This window comes from Leptonychotes weddellii, chromosome 15 (assembly GCF_054177405.1).
Source record: "Leptonychotes weddellii isolate Sample4059 chromosome 15, ASM5417740v2, whole genome shotgun sequence".
NCBI classification, from domain to species: Eukaryota; Metazoa; Chordata; class Mammalia; order Carnivora; family Phocidae; genus Leptonychotes; species Leptonychotes weddellii.
Window position 1 is genome coordinate 30,696,297 of NC_138383.1, and position 21,120 is coordinate 30,717,416.

Genomic DNA, 21,120 nt, shown 5'->3' on the forward strand with positions numbered 1-21,120 from the left:
GGGCGCCTGGGTGGCTCAGTTGGTTAAGCGACTGCCTTCGGCTCAGGTCATGATCCTGGAGTCCCTGGATCGAGTCCCGCATCGGGCTCCCTGCTCGGCAGGGAGCCTGCTTCTGCCTCTGACCCTCTCCCCTCTCATGTGCTCTCTCTCTCTCATTCTCTCTGTCTCAAATAAATAAATAAAATCTTTAAAAAAAAAAAAAAGAATTTATTAATTTGTAATTTTTCACAAAATCACTTGTTCTCTTGGCAAACAAGATGCATTTATAAAAACTACTTCATTATCAGTTCAAATTCTGTCAAAGGTATGTTTTTATGTAGCCTGACAACTACCAATACTGAATTATTAATCTTGCCTCAAGTCATATTAAACTAAAATCATAAGAAATTATGGTTGGCTTTGTAGCTATTAGTACCTGTCTAAAGGTGGACAGACTTCGTCCAGCAGTCTTAGAGGAGAATACCAGGGAGAGCAGTTGTACTGCTTATCATTTAAGTAGGATTTGAAAAAGCTCCCAAATGGAGCTTCTCAAGTGCCATACTCTGTAGCATATCAGGATATGCAGAATACTTTTAAGAAAAAGTCCTAACGGTTTGGTTTGTAGCATTGTTTTCATTTGGTTCTTTACTGCCCCCTCTTGATATTGAAAAATGCTCTATTGCAGAAGACATTGGTTACTAGGGCAGAGGGAAATAAAATAAAACCTGATCACTTGAGACTGTTAAAGTTTATGTAGGATTTTATGTTTTAAAGTATGTTAATCCTGCTATCCTTTTGGAATACTAAATTGCTAATGTTCTACTCTTAAAACTCTTGGAGCAATATTTTTATAATAAAATGTTTTCCTGTGTCTTTGGGCTGGCAAGCACATTATTGGAGGGGGTTATTGAAAAATCCTGTTTCAACATGAATCTCAATTTTGTTCACCCACTGTAATGGTTTTTATCATAGACAAAAATATATCGAGTCAACCAGTTACAGTAGAACATAGCAAAGTTTTATATGAAAACATTTTTATCCTTACTACTAATATAAGAAATAAAATTTTAAGCAAATTTATATTTTTTATATGTGTTAAAAAAACAAGATATTTTCAAATGATGTCCACTGATAAGGTTTTATGAGAGAAATACATTCATAAATTTCTGAGAATATTATAAATTGCTACACTTTGGCTGGCAAAATGACTTAGGTAGTTAGTGATATGGCCTTCTATACTTTTTGACTTATAACTCCAGTCCTAAGAATTTGTCCCTTAAAGGACATCATTTACATACATGAAGTATGTAAAAGTGAAAAGAATTATAGTGTGAAGGGAATAGAATTATAGATAATGTTTAAGATTTTTCCCCTTAATTTCAGTGTTACTCGCTTTTAAATAAAAGAGGAGAAAATAATCACCAGGAGTTCTAATCTTGGAAGATGGGTTTAGGACCAGGAGCCTGAGAGTATTTAAATCTATGAATCCCTATAATCTAACATAGATAGTGAACCTATTGAACATTTTAGTTTAAAAATAAATCTCAGAAATTCAGTAAAAAATGACAAGTTTTGTTTCTTTTATAGTGATCACATTATATCTTTTATAACAATAGGTGATCAAGAATAGCAAGACAGAAATCCCAGAGCTGGAGTTATTTCCTCGATATCTTCTCTTTCTAAGACAGCAGCCTGCCACTCGGACACAGCAGTCTAACATCTGGGTGAATATGGGTATGATGAGCCTGAGAATGTTTCCTCAGCATTTACCAAGAGGTAACTTAAGAATGCAGCAAGAATACCATACATCTCTTTCAAAAACAAAAACAACCAAGTTGCTCAAAGTCTGGTGCCACTGCACTAACACATATTCCCATCTACTTTCATACGGAATCAGTAAATCGTCTGTGGGGCTTAGATCTATGGTCATGCGCAAGACTAGATGGGGTAGTGGCAAAGTCTCATCATCAAACGGAGAAGAATTGTTTCCTTTTCTGGTTTGTAAGCATACAAAGAAAAAAAGCCATTATAAATTATTTGCTTGTCGTAAGTTAGAATCTGCCAGTTGATGACTGACTGGTCTTTTCAGCTCCACTCAAATTTCTGAAAAGTAATTTCTTTCGCAGTATCATAGTTTTGTTTGTTTGTTGGTGTTTTTTGGGACTCTTTTGGCAAAACATGATACATTTCTCATGCTTGGTCCAAGGAGTCTTTATAAGAGACAGATAATATAAAGTGAAGAATATATTTTTGAAAATTAAAATCGCACATTTGCTTTGAAAAACATCAAGCCTATCAAAATGACATATAAGTTCCCATTTTAATGTATTGCATGCAGAAAGTTCCCCTTTGATTTCTCTGTGAGGTTAAATTTTATTGACAGGCAGGACTTGCTCTATGCTTTTGCTTTGCAAATATTTGACATTGTTCTTCAGCAGAAATAATGAGTTATCCATTTACACAAGGTCTTACTTTGTGTAACAATGCCAGAATGTTATTAATATAACTTAGGATGCAAGAACTACCTTTGAACCCAAACCAACCCTGTAAGCACCATTCCTCCTTTGAAATCAAATAGTTTTCTGTCTTCCTTAAAGGTTTTAGTCACATAATATATTGGATATTCTTACACATATTGTTTGGTAAGAATTATAGCAAAGCATTGGCTTCTGCCTAACCAAACTTGGGGAAAATGTCAAAATCGAGGAGCAGTGAAATAGAAGCACTATGAAACATTCTTGATTTAATTTTCCATTGAACAAAAATATTCACCTTGCTTCCATGGCACCCATAGCATATATCTTTCTCAATTCTCTTTGAAAGATAACATGAGAGGCAAGATGTGTTGTTGTGCTTTTAGTAAGTACTCTTTGTAACTCTTGTGCTGATCCTAGATTTTTGCTGCTTCTGTAAATTCCACTAGATTTGTTGGTGCTATTCAAAAACACAGAATTATGTGTAATAAGTGGCTGCCTGCTTAATGAGCTATGCTATAAAAACTGTCTAGAATTCAAATAAATTTATGTGGCTTACGACAATAGAAATTGACTTGGACACTACACTTGCAAATGCTTCTGAATCCTAGAACTGGTAGTTATGCTCCAAATTTATTCTTAATTTGAAATTTTATTCCTTACTAATTCATTCTGAAATCAATCATTAATCGTTTTGAAGTTTATGAAAATATGCTTTCTTGCTGTAATCTTATAACTAATCCTCTGATGTATAATTGGAAAATTTTGCTCTTTTATTTTCTGTTAAGAATTATCCTTTGCTTGCTATCTGATAGTAAAATATTTGCTAGGCTGTGTGTTTAAAAATTGATCATGGGGCGCCTGGGTGGCTCAGTTGGTTAAGCGACTGCCTTCGGCTCAGGTCATGATCCTGGGGTCCCGGGATCGAGTCCCACATCAGGCTCCCTGCTCGGCGGGGAGCCTTCTTCTCCCTCTGACCCTCCCCCCCTCATGCTTTCTCTCTCTCATTCTCTCTCTCTCTCAAATAAATAAATAAAATCTTTAAAAAAAAAAATTGATCATGGTTGGGTTTTGTTCTGCCATAACTTATTTTTCATCTTTCTTATTACTCAATGTATTAGGGCTGTTTACTAGACTCTTTTATTACTTCTGAAGTGATGGGTGTACAAACTGTGACACAGTTAACAATGACTTAAACATAGCCTTGTTGACAGATAAGGCTACAGGGTCTTTGTTTCTTATATGGTTTTTCAGCCTATTTTAGGTGAGTGAATTCTTTTTGGAAGCTCTTAAAAAAGCGGATGATGGGGCACCTGGGTGGCTCAGTCATTAAGCATCTGCCTTCGGCTCAGGTCATGATCCCGGGGTCCTGGGATCAAGCCCCACGTCAGAATCCCTGCTTAGTGGGGAGTCTGCATCTCCCTCTCCCACTTCCCCTGCTTGTGCTCCCTCTCTCACTGTGTCTCTCTCTGTCAAATAAAATCTTTAAAAAAATAAATGATTGGGGCGCCTGGGTGGCTCAGTCGTTAAGCGTCTGCCTTCAGCTCAGGTCATGATCCCAGGGTCCTGGGATCAAGCCCCACGTCAGAATCCCTGCTTAGTGGGGAGTCTGCATCTCCCTCTCCCACTCCCCCTGCTTGTGTTCCCTCTCTCGCTGTGTCTTTCTCTGTCAAATAAATAAAATCTTAAAAAAAAAAAAAGCAGATGATACAAGTACTTTTCTCTGCTTTGTTTAGTAGGTGAAGATTCAAAGGCATTAATAAGAGGAAAAAAGCTAAGTCTCCATTGGATGGGTAGAAAATTACCTGGCATGTATAATTGTACCCTGGATGGATTACATTGATATGCTTTATTTTTGTTTTGGGCTGCTTAGTAAACTATAACCTACTATAGCTAGAGAGGACCATTTTAAGCTACAGCTCTTGCCTGGGTTTTTGGCTGAATAGTTAACCAAGGTTTAGTTAATTGTTTTAGCAACCTGTTTTTAACTTCCGTAATCTCTTGTCACTTCATCCCCCTTCTCTTTTGAAGTAGGTGGTTAAACTTGATATATTCTTTCTTCACTTATCTCTCTTTCCCCTCACTACCATTCTTTTTGTTTCTTGAGCCCTCTTGGAATTCAAGATCATTTCTGCTGTCATCTTATTTTGCAGGCAGGTCATATGGTTTTCCTGCCTCCTGCCTTTTCAGCGGGGCAATTTTTTTTGTCATGGGAAGGTTCTTGGTTTCATTTTAAACTCTGGCCATTGTAGTGTCTCTGCCTATTTAGAATTTTAAGTAAAAGTTTCTTGTGTAATTGTACTTCTGTGCCTGGTAATTGGGGCACTTAATTACTGGGAGTGATGGTATTAGTAATTCAAAGACAGTTTATTTTAAGAAAGTGGGTCACGTTGTTAAGTAACAAAAATTCAACCGGTCAAGTAAATTTTAAAGATCTAATTGGCTTTATTAATTGATTTATGAATCTGGCAACATCCCTTCTAGCAAGTAGAGGGGTGCTCCCAAGAGCTACAGAAAAAAAAAGAAAAGAAGAAAAAAAGAAAAAAGATTTTTAAAGGTAGAGAGGGAGTGGAAAAAAGGAAACTCTTCACAAAGATTCCATTGTTTTAAGCAAGGTCTCCCTCTTAAAGGGAATAGTAGGGTCTATCAATAAATTTCCTAGTACTGACCAGGAAATTCCCATGTTGACCGGTTAAAGGTTACATTTCTAGGGATTTGAAACTGCAGTTAGGTCAGGTATTAAGTCTTGGTTTACTGACTTAGAGCTTTAACATAAGTGATCCCATTTGGGGCCAGTGGTTTTCTTTTTAACAAATTCAATTTTCTGTGGAATTCTTTTGAATGAATCCAGTTATCTGTGGAATTCAAATCAAGTCCCATATGATCTTCCCCATTCTTATATTGAATATTGATTTTGCTATTGAGTGTGACCCTGCTGAGGGCAGCCAAGATACCGTGTCTGTTGTTGATACTTGCCACTCCTCTTGGGATCCAAATATTGCCTGTTACTTGGGCTTCTGGTCTTGTTGCTCTTCCTTCCAAAGTTAAGGCTTTGAACTTAAACACAGTTGGTCTCCTATCTTAATTTTAAAGCTTCTTAATTTATAAAATTATTAATCCTATAATTCTCATTTCTCATCATTATTTCCTAAAATAGTCATTGCTGAGTGGGGTGCTTTTTTTTTTACACCTACCTTTTTCCTTATTATGATTACCATGACCATAGGAAATGTACCTTCTCCGAATGCGCCATTAAAGCGGGTCTTAGCCTATACAGGCTGTTTTAGTCGAATGCAGACCATCAAGGAAATTCATGAATATCTGTCTCAAAGGCTACGCATCAAAGAGGAAGATATGCGCCTGTGGCTCTACAACAGTGAGGTAAGTCATTTCCTGTTGTAAGGTGACTTGTACACATGCTGAAAAAGATCCGAACAGTACAAAAGTATATAGTGAAAATTCCTCATTCTCATCCTCTGACCTCTGTCTTCCATCCTCCTCAGAAGTAGTGCTATTAATTGCTTATATATTCTTCCTAACATATGCAGTATGTTTTCAGAGTATACTCTGAAATTGGATCATAAGTAGTTTTAACCAGTTCTCTATTCCATTGTTCCCTCTTTATATCCTCCTGTGATCACCATTGAGAGGCAGTATAGTATAATAGTTAAGAGCACAGTTCCTGGAGCCACACTGCCAGGGATTAAATCCTGGCCCTGCCACTTGTTTAGTTGTATAACCCAGAGCAAGTCACTTAACTGTCTCAATTTTCTCATGAGTAGGCGGGCAACATAATAGTATCTCCCTTAGAATTAAATAACTTAGTTTTGTGAGCACAAACAAAAACATGTAATTCTACTGTAGGACTTTGATTTTATATTTTTGGTTCCTGGTAAGTTTCATCTTGATCATAAGCATGTTTACTGAATTTCATACTAGATAGTAAAGAAAATTTCTTTTGTACAAGTGCTTCAGAAAAATCTAAATCTCAATGAATTTTAGTTTGATGTGTGATGAATCTTCCGATCTCCCCAAAATTCTGTTATTATTTTGTTTTAGAGCATAAAGTATTTGTTTATGAAGTTGACATTGTTTTTCTCTCATTTTGCTACCTAAATTATAAATATTTATGAACTATAATATGCGAAATATCTGTCACATGTGTTAGAGAACTACAAGGACATGTTTAATTGTTTTAATTATCATTCATTTTTATTTCCTTTTCTGTTTCAAGTTTAGTAATCAAATTAACAAAAACATTTTCTCCTCCATACACAGAATTACCTTACTCTTCTGGATGATGAGGATCATAGATTGGAATATTTGAAAATCCAAGATGAGCAGCATCTGGTAATTGAAGGTATAAGATGGAAGCATGCATCTATATTAGATTTTAGGGAAAGAATTTAAAGATTTAGTTACTAATAATCTGTTTTATAATTTTTCTGGCTATTATTTGATCATTATATTCTTTATAGTAAAGAAAAACCATTAAGCTCTTATGTAATCCTACATACTATCTAGAGTGCTTTAAAAGAAAAATATGTCTGCTTTCATTGGTTGACAAGGAATAGAAACATTGGGTAGAAACAAGTGAATTCAGTTATAAATTTATAAAATTTCAACCTGAGTTTTTGAGTTTGAGTAAGAAAACTAACTTTCTGGCATAGTTAGTGGCCGAGGCTTTCATTAGTCATCAAACACTGGTCACTCGCCAATAGAACTTGTATATTCACACATAGATTTACACACTGACATGGACATGTCACTGTAAACTTAAAATGTATCTTTCCCCTTCAGGATTTTTGGAAACATTGCAGACTGCCTTTGTATTAAAATAAATAGATTATAACACCCAGTGCTCTATTCAGTACGTGCCCTCTTTAATACCCATCACCAGGCTAACCCATCCTCCCAACCCCTCCCCTCTAGAACCCTCAGTTTCTTTCTCAGAGTCCATAGTCTCTCATGTATTGAATGGAGCACTGGGTATTATATGCAAACAATGAATCATGGAACACTACATCAAAAACTAATGATGTAATGTATGGTGATTAACATAACATAATAAAATAAAATAAAATTTAAAAAAGAAGTTGAAAAAATAAAATAGACTACTCTAACAGTTGTCATAATTTAAGAAGGAATTGTGATAAATCTAATACATTAAGTTTAAGAGCTTTAATTACTTCTATAGATGTTTGAGTATAATTTTAATTCAGGTTGGTAATTGAGGGACTAGCTTACTAATGAATTCTAATCAAGTAGCTATAAAGTCCCCAATATAAAGAGTTGGAATGGTTTCAGAATCAATTACTAAAATTAACTCAATTTTTTTTTTCAGTTTCTGATTTAGAAATAAGAAAAAAATTTTTTTTAAACAGAAGCAATTGAGTGGGTGTGATTTGAATGGATAAGAAATTAACACGTTCCTCTCTCTGTCTTTCCAGTTCGCAACAAAGATATGAGTTGGCCTGAGGAAATGTCCTTTATAGCAAACAGTAGTAAAATAGATAGACACAAGGGTAAGTCTCTGGTTAATTATTTCTAAAGAGATTATCTTAAAATTATTCTTTTTTTCTTTCTCAACTATTGAAGTGTTAACAACTTTTGGCTTTCTAGTTCAAAATTGATTAGGACCCCTTTTTCTTTTTCCTGGAGTATCAATTTTTTTTTTCTAACCTTGCAATTAAATAATTTATATATTTTTAAAGACATAATACTAGGAGAGAATTGTTTGAATTGTAAAAAACTATCTTAGCAGTTAAAGAGAATCTTTGCTAGTTTTAGATCACAAATGAGCTTGGATTATCATGATTGCCAGTGACTCTCTATGAAAAACCTTCTCTACTTTGGCATTCCAAGACCAGATAAAGAAGTTTTAGCTCCATTTAGCTGATTAAAAAAAATTAAAAAATCGTTGCGTCAAATACAAGTAACTGGTCTGCCTGCGACATCTTACTATAGTTAGGCTTCCTTCTCATAATTGTTTGTTCCAGTTCCCACAGAAAAAGGAGCCACTGGTCTGAGTAACCTGGGAAACACTTGCTTCATGAACTCAAGCATCCAGTGTGTTAGTAACACACAGCCACTGACACAGTATTTTATCTCAGGGAGACATCTTTATGAACTCAACAGGTAATATTTCTTAGTTCATTACCCTCTCTTTATGACTTTGATATGAACCCACTATCACTTAAATCTCTTTCTTCACCCTGGGGGAGAAAAGACTTATCTTATTTGCCCTATTTAGTATGAAATAAGGGGCAAGGGGTACTTCTCTTGTTTTAAAAAGAAATTTTGATGTGAGAAAATAGATGCTAGACATTTCTGTGCCCATGTGATTGTGATTTATGAGAACCTTTGGCAACAAATTTTCCTCTCGAACTTCTAGGACAAATCCCATTGGTATGAAGGGGCATATGGCCAAATGCTATGGGGATTTAGTACAGGAACTTTGGAGTGGAACTCAGAAGAATGTTGCCCCATTAAAGCTTCGGGTAAGCAGATTAAAATAATACGAAAGTATTAAGTCCTAAGCAGTTGTTTAAGTAACTGATTTTTTTCTACATGCTTTTTATGTTTAGCTTTTTAGCTTTAGTTTAACTAATGTGTTTTAGATCTTTCATGAGACATAAACTAGGTGTCAAATATTTTTACTTGCTCAAATATATGTAAAATACTGCTATAGATGTAGTGTCAGGAAATGATCAAAGTCATAGTCTAAATTTGGGATGCCGTTCAGTTTACTAATTTATCAAATATCTGTATACATAGTAAATCTTCCTTTGTTAGTCCTTTACTGTTAGCAATATTCTAACTGCAGGGTATACCTCTGAGCCTAGTAAATGATACTCATACCTTTTTAACATTACTAAGATAATTAGTTCTATCTATAGAATTGTTTTTTAAGATTTTATTTATTTATTTGACACATAGAGAGAGGACCAGAGAGCACAAGCAGGGGGAGTGGCAAGCAGAGGGAGAGGGAGAAGCAGGCTCCCCGCTGAGCAGGGAGCCCAATGTGGGGCTCAATCCCAGGACCCTGGGATTGTGACCCAAGCTGAAGGCAGATGCTTAACCGACTGAGCTATCCAGGTCCCCCACCTATAGAATCTTAAAAAGCAGCAAGAGGGGCACCTGGGTGGCTCAGTCGATTAAGCATCCAACTCTCTCAACTCAGGTCTTGATCTCACGGTGATGGAGTTTAACCCTGACATTGGGCTCTACACTGGGCATGGAGCTTAATTTAAAAATAATTAATTTAATTAAAAATAAAAAGCAGAAAGAATGTATATTACTGAAATTCATGGATACAAATTTTATATTATATGTAATAAAGTTAGGATTATTATTTTTAGGATTATTTTTTATCTTTAAAAACAATACAAACTTTTTTAGATTAAAAATTAATCATAATAACTAAAACTTCGACTACTTAACCACTTCCAAGCACTATTCTAATTACTTTATATATATCAACTCATTTAATCTTCTAAGTAATCCTAGAATGTAAAGCAATATTATTATCCTCATTTTATGGCTTAGGAAACTAAGGCTCAGGGCAGTTAAACAGCTTGCCCAAGATTATAAGCTAGTTAGTTAAGTCCTCACAGTTAAACACAAGGCTATTCTGCCTCTAATAATAAAAGTTAGGATACAAGACTAGAAGAGTTAACTGCAAAAGAAAACTATAACAGGAACTTTTTCAATGAGAGCAAAGGCTATTTTAATATTTCTGTCCTACCTGTCTTAAATAATATCTGTGTACCTAAAGAACTGCTTATATGATACTGAACTGGGACACAGTATTGGCCAAAATACCTTTTTTTCCTTGTCATTTGAGATTAAGACTAGAAAGATTTTGTGATTATTCAAAATATATTTGCTGAAATCGAGGCAGACTAAATACTGTTTACCTTCTCATAATGCCTCTGAATGAATGATGGGTCATATTCATTCCAAATTTTATGGGGTAGCAAATAATGAGTTTGATTCCTGTTATATTTATAGTGGACCATAGCAAAATATGCTCCCAGGTTTAACGGGTTCCAGCAACAAGACTCCCAAGAACTTCTGGCTTTTCTCTTGGATGGTCTTCATGAGGATCTCAACCGAGTCCATGAGAAGCCATATGTGGAACTGAAGGACAGCGATGGCCGACCAGACTGGGAAGTAGCTGCAGAGGTTTGTCAGTTTTGAATTTCTAATGTAAGCAGTAGATCAAATGTTCTGACCATGAATGTGTGTTGCACAGCTTAAATGCTAGCTAAACTATTCTGTGATCAGAATTGTACTGTGGAAGTGAAGGAATTTATATTTCTCTGTTTAATTCTTGTTCAGTAACACCAAAACAAAGCATCTTTAATGCAGATTTTAAAATGTTGCCTTTTTACATTGTAAACTTTTGGGAAAGAATGTAGGAATAATTATTCAGTAGAACTTGGGAGTCCCCATAATTGCTAAAATAACGTGTACAGTGACCAATAGACATGTTTTATCTGCCTTTTAATGGATAAAGAGCTTTAATACTCATCACTGTCACCATGGTAAGAACAAAAAAATAGGATTTTCCATCTGTATTTAATATCATATAGGTTGAACAGAAAGAATCACATTCCATTCAAGAACTGGTTTTCTGGGGCGTCTGGGTGGCTCAGTCGTTAAGCGTCTGCCTTCAGCTCAGGTCATGATCCCAGGGTCCTGGGATTGAGCCCCGCATCGGGCTCCCTGCTCGGCAGGAAGCCTGCTTCTCCCTCTGCCACTCCCCCTGCTTGTGTTGCCTCTCTCATTGTCTCTCTCTCTCTGGCAAATAAAATCTTTAAAAAAAAAAACTGGTGTTCTGTACTATCTCAGTAGGTGGTACCTTTTACATTACATATCTGCATTGTAAATTTACAGGCAGAAAGCTTCCATGTTTTAAATGAAGATTAAGGATTATGTTCTTTTTTTTATTGGGGTATAGTTTACATACAATATTATATTAGTTTCAGAGGATTATATTCTTGACATTTAAACCTAATAGATTTAGCCAATTTATTTGAATTTGTGTAGAAATAATTATCTTTTGAATTTTGGGGGAAAAAAAAGTTTTCTAATCTTTTTCCTTGCTAGGCCTGGGACAACCATCTGAGAAGGAATAGATCAATTGTTGTGGATTTGTTCCACGGGCAGCTGAGATCCCAAGTCAGATGCAAGACATGTGGGCATATAAGTGTCCGATTTGACCCTTTCAATTTTTTGTCTTTACCACTACCAATGGACAGTTATATGCACTTAGAAATAACAGGTAGGTCACAAAGTTCCGAAAAATTACTTCAATACATTCTTTTACCTTATCCAGGTAACCCAAATTTGTAAGTATAGTCATTTCTTTATAATGCATTCTCATAAAAATTGGCCAGCATGTTATAATCTAGCAATCTAATTTTAGGCATAATTTGAAGTTTGAAAAACCTGGAGTATAGGTCCAAGCCATGTACCCATTGATTTCTCTGTTGTTTCAAACATACCAGAAACTCTTTAAAATCTTGCAAAGCCATTCACACTTCTATAGCAGACGAACATCAAAAAATAATGATTTCATTCAATATCATCCCCGAGTACTATCTATTGTAGTTTACAAATAAAATAAAAATTCTAGACTGAGGGGCATCTGGGTGGCTTAGTCGGTTAAGTGTCTGCCTTCAGCTCAGGTCATGATCCCAGGGTCCTGGGATCGAGTCCCACATTGGGCTCCCTGCTCAGCGGGGAATCTGCTTCTCTCTCTCCCTCTGCTGTTCCCCCTGCTCATGTTCTATCCTTCTCTCTCAAATAAATAATAAATAAAATCTTTAAAAAACAAATTCTAGACTGAAATGTTTGCTATTTCCAAGTCACATACACACACACACACACACACAGGAAAGCTTTCAATGAAACCTGCATTTTACTGATAAAAGATGTTTTTTCTTTACTAGTTATTAAGCTGGATGGTACTACCCCTGTACGATATGGACTACGACTGAATATGGATGAAAAGTACACGGGATTAAAAAAACAGCTGAGCGATCTCTGTGGGCTTAAATCAGAACAAATCCTTCTTGCAGAAGTACATGGTTCCAACATAAAGGTAATATTAACTATTCTTTCTAAGAAACCCTTGATTCCATCCTTCAAAGATCACAGTTTTCTCGGGGCGCCTGGATGGCTCAGTCGATTGAGTGGCTGACTCTTGATTTCAGCTCAGGTCATGATCTCGGGGTCCTGGGAGCAAGCCGTGCATCCGCCTCCATGCTCAGCGGGGAGTCTGCTTCTCCCTCTATTCTTCCCCCCGCTCTCTCTCTCAGATAAATAAAATAAATCTTTTAAATAAAAAAAAATCACAGTTTTATCAATTAATGACCGAAGGAGATATTAATAACAGCAAAAACTGAACAAAAAAATGTCTCAAGTTTCCCATCCCAGAAACTTTAAAAAGGGTTATCTGCCAGCATAAAGAAGTAATAATGATAGTGGCATTTTTAAAGAAGGGAAATATATAAGTCCAGTGCTGTCTATATGGAGTAATCTAGCTGTGTCACTACAGTATAGAATTCCCCCATTGACTACTGCTGCTACACTTTACAGCTCTTCTATATTACCACACTCACTAGAAGTCTTCCTAGGTTAAAATTTTATACATATTTATAAATGTGTGCTTTTACTGTTTCTTTATGAATATATACACCTGGCCTTTCAATACTCTTAAGAAGTTAGAGAGCAAAGACAAATTGACATAAGTCACTTCTTCCTGCATACCAGCTACAAAAATAAGCAATTTAACAAATATATTGCCTAAAACTAATATTACACCATATGTTAACTAACTAGAATTTAAATAAAAACTTGAAACAAAAAAATAAATTTAGGTGGGGTGGGATGGGGTAACTGGGTATTGGGCATTAAGGAGGGCAAGTGATGTAATGAGCACTGGATGAATAACTGAACTGTACATCTGAAACTAATGATACACTAATTGAATTTATTTTATTTTTTTTATTAAAGATCTTATTTATTTGACAGAGACAGCGAGAGAGGGAACACAAGCAGGGGGAGTGAGAGAGGGAGAAGCAGGCTTCCCGCTGAGCAGGGAGCCCGATGCGGGGCTCAATCCCAGGACCCTGGGAACATGACCTGAGCCGAAGGCAGATGCTTAACGACTGAGCCACCCAGGTGCCCCCACTAATTGAATTTAAATAAAATAAGTTTTAAAAAAATTTTAATAAAATAATAAATATGTTACCTACCCTGAATTGAGCTCATACCATTGGCATTATTAATATTTATCTTTGGGTATGAAACTCACCTAATTGATGTTTTTCTCATGTGTAAAGCAAAGGTAAGAACTCTCTGAGGTTGGGGTTTAGATGCTTGAAATGAGGGACAAAACTTAAGGAGCCAGTTATACACAATATACTTCTTTCCTATGGAAAGGGATAACGGTTTTGTCAGTAAGGTTAGTTTTCAGTCAGTTTATCAAGCTTTCATCTTTTAGTTGTTTGAGAAAAATTAGTCATCTTGTTTGTTTTATTGGTGAAAGCATCTAAGACATTAACTTGTATGTATCAGAGAGATGATTTTCCATTTTATCTGAAGCATTTCCCCCTTCTCATCTTACCTCTTTTTCTGTAGAATTTCCCTCAGGACAACCAAAAAGTACGACTTTCAGTAAGTGGATTTTTGTGTGCATTTGAAATCCCCATTCCTGGATCTCCAATTTCAGCTTCTAGTCCAATACAGACAGGTAAGGTAGAACTAGAGCTCCTTCTTGTGATTTTAGCTTTAAATACTGGGTTTATATTTGTTTGGGCTAAGGATATTTGGGCAAAAGAATTTTGGAGCCTGATGGAAACCTTGGTGATCATTTGGCTCAAATTCCTCATTTTTTAGACAAGGAGCCTAAAATTCAGGCAATGTAAGTGACAATGTAGATGCTTAACTAAATCTGCCCCTGGAATTCAGATCTCTTAATTCTTTTTATCTGACACTAACATGGCAACAGATGGCATAAGAGATACATACTATCAGAAAACAAAATAATAAACACAACTAAGAAATACTCTCTTTAGGGTTGGGGTGGGGAATAAAAACAAAAGAAGAATTACTGTTTATCAATATTGCATGTGATTTGATATGGTTATCTGAGTCTTTTTGACCATATAGTATTGTTTGTCTATCATATAACCTTTTGCATCCAATAGAATATCCATTAGTTACATGGAGTGTTGAGCACTGTTGAGACTGAAAAAATTGCATTTTTAATTTAAATTTAAAAAGTATCTTTCATCATCATTTGTAACAAATATATTAACTTTGGTTGGGGGGTTGTTGCTAATGGGGAAGGCTTTGCAGTTGTGGAGACCTAGGGTATATGGGAAATCTGTGTAAAGTTAAAAAAAAAAGGCAACATTTAGCTAGAGACTACTGTATTCAACTAAACATTTTTAAGAGAATGGAGAAATGAATTTGTAGAGAGGAAAAAGAAAACTGCGTGCAACAATATGGTGCTGATAAAGGTTCTTACAAAAATTTTACTTATACTTTTCAGGAAACTTTCCAGCAATTACTCTGCTTTGTCATTTAGTCTTAAGTGTGAGTTATAGAAGTAAAATCTGAAATTAAAATCTTCTAATCAATCTAGAATTATTATTTGAACTATGATTTCTCCCTGTCCTTTGCTGAAAGAGACTGTACTACAGTGGTCTGAGTCCCCACATTATTTGAGAAAAGAGCAAAGATGAAGGCACCACAAGCTTATGATGCTATACTTATCTTTGAATTTGTAGATTTCTCCTCTTCCCCATCTACAAATGGAATGTTCACTCTATCCACCAATGGGGACTTGCCCCGACCAATATTCATACCCAATGGAATGCCAAACACTGTTGTGCCATGTGGAACTGAGAAAAACTTCACAAATGGAATGGTGAATGGTCATATGCCATCTCTTCCTGACAATTCCTTTACAGGCTACATCATTGCAGTCCACCGAAAAATGGTTAGTTTAATGTTATAAGCAAGTTACTTCCGGTCTTGCCAGTGTCATTTGTGAAACATAGCCACTTTCTGTCTTTGAAGCATCTTCATTTTGTTCACTTTCAATATATTATGTATGATAGTGTAAGTGATCAGAGCCGGGATTTGGTATCACACATGCTGGCCTATGTATGAAATGACATTCCTCACTCATATTAAACAGCAACAGGATAGCTGGTACATCTGAATACTACTTTCTTTTATTTTTTATTTTTTTAAAGATTTTATTTATTTATTTGACAGAGAGAGCTAGAGAGCACAAGCAGGGGGAACAGTAGAGGGAGAGGGAGAAGCAGGCTCCTCACCAAGCAGGGAGCCTGATGCGGGGCTCGATCCCAGGACCCTGGGATCATGACCTGAGCTGAAGGCAGACGTTTAACCATCTGAGCCACCCAGGCACCCAGAATACTACTTTCTTTTAAAAGTTTGTGTCTCCTATGTTCATGTAGACATGTACATCTTCTCTGCCATTAAGTGTGGATACCTTTGGAGATTGGTTTGGTTGGTTGGAGAGAAACAAGAATGTTCTTGGGTAAAACAAGTTGTCTCATAGGACTGCTATAAAAAAGTAGCACAAATTTGATGGATTAAAACAATAGAAATTTATTCTTTCATACATATTTCTAAAGGCTGGAAGTCTAAAATCAAGACATCTGAAATCAACAGGGCCGTGCTCCCTCCAAAGGCTTTAGAGGAGAATCCTTCCTTGCCTCTTCCAGCTTCCATAGGCATTTCTTAGCTGGTAACTCCAGTCTCTGCCTCCTTCTTTGCATGGTCTTCTTCTCCTTTTGCTTTTTACTAATAATTTACTGATAAGAGCACTTGTCATTAGATGTAGGGGCCATCCAGATAATCCAGGATATCTCAACCTCAAGATCCTCTACTTAATTACATCTGCAAAAACGATTTTGCCAAATAAAATCACATTCACAAGTTCTGGGGGTTAGGATGTGGACATATCTTTCGGGGAGCCACCATTCAATCCACTACAGATATCGTTTGTCATAGTAGGAAAAAAATTAAGTACCTAGAAATAAACTACAACAGATATATAAGGCATCTATATGGAAAACAATAAATATTGACAAAAATTAAAGAAGACTCAAATATTTGAAGGATTAGACCATGTTCATGGATTAGAAGACCCAATATTTCAAAGATATCAGTTCTCCACAAACTGATCTACAGATTCAATGCACAATCCCGATGAAAATGCTTACTCTGTGTGTGGATGATTGTGTATGTATAACTTGATAAGCTGATTCTAAAATGGAAGTACAGGGGTGCCTGGTTGGCTCAGTCGGTAGAGCACGCAACTCTTGCTCTTGGGGTCTTGAGTTTAAGCCCCATGTTGGGTGTAGAGCTTACTTAAAAAGTAAAAAAAAAAAGTGGAAGTACAAAGCACCAAAATAACCAAGACACTGTTGAAGAAGAACAAAACACGAGGAATTGAGCTACCAGATATTACAATTTTATAACACTACAGTACTTAAGACATTGTGATGTTGGTGTGAAAAAAGACAAGTAGACCAGTGGATTAGAATAGAGGGCCCAGAAACAGGTTCATAAATGCATGAACACTTGATTTATGACAAAGATGGCATTGCAGATCAGTGAGAGAAAGACCATTTTCTCAGTAAATGGTGCTGAGATAATTGGATAGCCATATGAAACTTGGCATCTCCCTCTCTCATCACACAGTGTTCAGTTCCAGGTGGACTATAGAATAAATGTGAAAGCAAAACAATAAAACAACCCCCAGAAGATGATAAAGGTGAATAACATTCATGACCTTGACGTAGGGAAAGACTGCTTAAATCGGACACAAAAAGCACTAACCATAAAGGAAAAGATTAATAAATTGGATATCATTAAAATTAAGAACTTTAGTTCCATCAAAAGACACCATTAAGGGGCACCTGGGTGGCTCAGTCGGTTAAGCGGCTGCCTTCGGCTCAGGTCATGATTCCAGGGTCCTGGGATCGAGCCCCATGTTGGGCTCCCTGCTCAGCGGGGAGTCTGCTTCTCCCTCTGCCTCTGCCTCTCCCCCTGCTTGTGCTCGCTCTCTGTAAAATAAAGAAATAAAAAAATCTTAAAAAAAAAAAAAAAAAGACACCATTAAGAGAGTAGAAAGGCAAGCCTTGGAATAGAAGATGTTTGCAACATCTATAACCGCCAAAGGGTTCAATCCAGAAAATACAGAGGACTCATGTAAATCATTAAGAAAAAAACGTAAAAAATGGTTGATACTTAAACAGGCACTTCACAGAAAAGATATCCAAATAGCCAGTAACCATATGAAAAAGTGATCAGCCACACTACTAACCAGGGAGATGCAAATTAAAGTCACATTGCCATATCACTGCACACTCACCAGAAGAGCTAAGATTAAACAGAATGACAGTGTTGATAAGGATATTTGAGCAACAGGGATTCTCATACACTGTTAATAAGAGTATAAATTAATATAGCTCATTTAGAAAATAGTTATCTAGTTAAAGATAATTATCCTTTTTAAGCACCTAAAAAGAGACATATGTGTACCAGGAGTGTAGAAGAATATTCGTTCAGATAACAGCATTATCTATAACCCAAAGCTGAAAACCAAAAAATGAAAACATTAAATGCCCATTAGTTGGGGCACCTAGGTGTCTCAGTTGGATAAGCGTTGGACTCTTGATTTCAGGTCAGGTTATGATCTCAGGGTCGTGAGACTGAGCCCCGCATCAGGCTCCGTGCTCAGCGGAGAGTCTGCTTGAGATTCCTTCCCTCTTCTTCTGCCCCTCACCCCACTCGCCCTTGCTCGTTCTTGCTCTCTCTCTAAAATAAATAAATCTTTAAAAAAATAAATGTCCATTAATAGTAGAAGGGACAACAAGTTGAGACATATTCATAGAATATTATACAGCAATGAAAATGAATGGACTTTGAGTTATATTCAACATAAATGAATCTCATAAACATAATATTGTGGGAAAGAAGCCAGACACAAAAGAAATATGAGTTTTATTATTTTTTTTAAATAAAAACTTTAGAAACAGGGAAAATGAAATTGTTTTTTATGCACAGTCTACAAAATTATACAAAGCAAGGAAGTAACTATCATAAAATTCAGAAAAACTGTTAACTTTCTTTTTAATTTTTATTTACTTATTTGTTTATTTAGAGAAAGTGCATGAGCAGGGCAGGGGGGGATAGAGGGAGAAGGAGAAAGAATCCCAAGCAGGCTCCACACTCAGCACGGAGCCCAACATGGGGCTCGATCTCTCGACCCTGTGACCATTACCTGAGCCAAAATCAAGAGTCAGACACTTAACCAACTGAGCCACGGAGGTGCCCCAAAACTGTAAACTTTAGAAGGAGGGAAGAATTTGTGATTGGGAGGAAGCATAGGGAGGCTTTTGGAGTGCTGGCTGTATTCTGTCTTGACCTGAGTGGTAATAATACAGCCCTTTGTTTTCTGATAATTCTTTAAAATGTACTTTTCTCCCCCTTTGAGTTAATAACTCTTGACTTAAAGTGAGTTTCTGACCATATGGATAACATTCTGTGGACCATGTTCTAGACAGGATTGTATGAGTAGACAGAGAATTAAGGGATCCATTTGTGACTTGGAATTGTCTTTAAGCACGGCTCCAACTGGTCCCATCAGCTAAAATAATTGATCCATGCATTTCTCTGTCTTTTTTTACCAAGTGTTATCACATCATAAATTAAGAACTCTGATGTACTTTTTTTTATTCTTGGAAAACAGCTCTCTTCAGCTATCATGTATATGTTATATATTTGCATGGTAAGTGCTAAAGCATTATGTACAGGTTTTCATAATTATTGGACCATAAAGCCACATTGTCAGCTCTTAATTTTCACCTTTTAACTAGTTCCCTGTTTCCAGTTTCCTTCATGATCTAGGCAGCTGCTTTGGGAATGCCTAAATTTGATTTTACAATCTGTCTGTCTCAAGTCAGGTTTCTTTTCCCATCATTTCTGTGAAAGGCAACATTATTCTTCCATGCTAAAGCTAAAGGTTGGGAATGTTCTTAGATTTTTCCCCATTTTCTTCTAAAACTATATTCAGTATATCACTATGCCCTTTAATTTCTTCTTTCAGAGTACTTGAAGTACTTGAATTTACCATTTCTTCATTTTCCCTGCCACCTTCTTGGTATCATGGTTGAGTTACTTTGAAAGTAGTTTTTTTTTCTTCCTATTTCCTTCTACAAGGTAGAAAAAGAATAGGACTAAGGCAAGGCAACGTAAGCAGTATTCAGAAAATAAAGAGAGAAATAGAAAAACGGTATTGACATGACAACTAAAGGGCAAGTCAATTTAAAAGAAAAAAGAAGTGGTTTACATGGGCTAGAGAAGTCAGAGTGAAAACCACAGTTTCACAGTGTAACCTAGTAAAGAAATTGAGCAAGTTCTTTGCACAGTCAGGTCAAGTGAGTTTTTTCAGCTGAGAGGAAAAGTTGTTAGGAGAGAGCAAAGGGAGAATTTCTGGTTTAGGAAGTGGGAGTATTATCCCTATGGAACTGAGCAGACTGTCCCCACGGTACTGGGAGAAGTTACCTTCAAGAGGATGAAAATTTTGTGTGGGTTTAGAAAATAGATACACTGAGGAGAGTAGAGGAAAGAGATCATTGCTTAGATGATCTCACTTAGTCTCATTTATTTAGTAAAATAAGTCATCTGCTTAGAGTTGGAGTGGAAGAATAGTAGAAGATTAAGTAGAGAAAAACTAATCTACTTTTTTAGATTTTTTTTTTTACGTTTTTAGATTTTTAAAAAACAGTTCTGAATTTAAAATAGTTGTTCTGAATTCTATACACATTTCTGTGAGTTTTTTTTTTAAGATTTTATTTATTTGAGAGAGAGCTCACAAGCAGGGGGGAGGGACAGAGGGAGATGGAGAAGCAGGATCCCTGCTGAGCAGGGAGCCTTATGTGGGGTTCCATCCCAGGACCCTGGGATCATGACCTGAGCCAAAGGCAGATGCTCAACTGACTGAGCCATCCAGGCGCCCCAATTTCTCTGAGTCTTGTAAGAACATCAACACATGAAATGGGGTCTTAGAATCATGTATTTAACTAAGCTTAAATAAATAACGGCAAGGGGTGCCTGGCTGGCTCAGTTAGTGGAGCGTGTGACTCTTGATCTCGGGGTTGTAAGTTTGAGCCCCACGTTGGATGTAGAGATTACTTAAAAATAAAATCTTTTAGGGGCACCTGGGTTGCTCAGTTGATTAAGTGGCTGCCTTTGGCTCAGGTCATGATCCCAGAGTCCTGAGATTGAGTCCTGCATCGGGCTCCCTGCTCAGCGGGGAGCTTTCTTCTCCCTCTCCTTCTGCCTGCCGCTCTGCATGTTTGTGCGCTCTCTGTCAAATAAATAAATAAAATCTTTTAAAAAATAAAATAAAATCTTTTTAAAAATTTTAATTAAAAAATGAATAATGGCAAGATAAAATGCTTGAGAATCTGAAGTAAGTCTTTTCACCTAGAAACTAGATAACCCTTAGTGAGTTTTTAAGTTGTTGATTTAGCTTCTCTAACTACTACACAGAGACCAAACTTAAAGAATTAAATGTCCCAAGCGCTTGGCAGCTTTTTTGAGT

General features: G+C 36.4%; 1 protein-coding gene across 1 annotated transcript in view; it reads left to right on the forward strand.

Moving 5' to 3' along the window:
- Window positions 1–21,120, forward strand: part of USP32 (ubiquitin specific peptidase 32) — a 155,559-nt gene that overhangs the window by 116,613 nt on the left and 17,826 nt on the right. Inside the window, exons 10-20 of the mRNA XM_081805977.1 lie at window positions 1,596–1,713; window positions 5,680–5,834; window positions 6,732–6,813; window positions 7,904–7,978; window positions 8,453–8,591; window positions 8,848–8,953; window positions 10,467–10,640; window positions 11,568–11,742; window positions 12,413–12,564; window positions 14,106–14,217; window positions 15,260–15,471. Of these exons, the coding sequence (XP_081662103.1) occupies window positions 1,596–1,713; window positions 5,680–5,834; window positions 6,732–6,813; window positions 7,904–7,978; window positions 8,453–8,591; window positions 8,848–8,953; window positions 10,467–10,640; window positions 11,568–11,742; window positions 12,413–12,564; window positions 14,106–14,217; window positions 15,260–15,471 (1,500 nt within the window). The remainder of the gene's footprint in view (window positions 1–1,595; window positions 1,714–5,679; window positions 5,835–6,731; window positions 6,814–7,903; window positions 7,979–8,452; window positions 8,592–8,847; window positions 8,954–10,466; window positions 10,641–11,567; window positions 11,743–12,412; window positions 12,565–14,105; window positions 14,218–15,259; window positions 15,472–21,120) is intronic.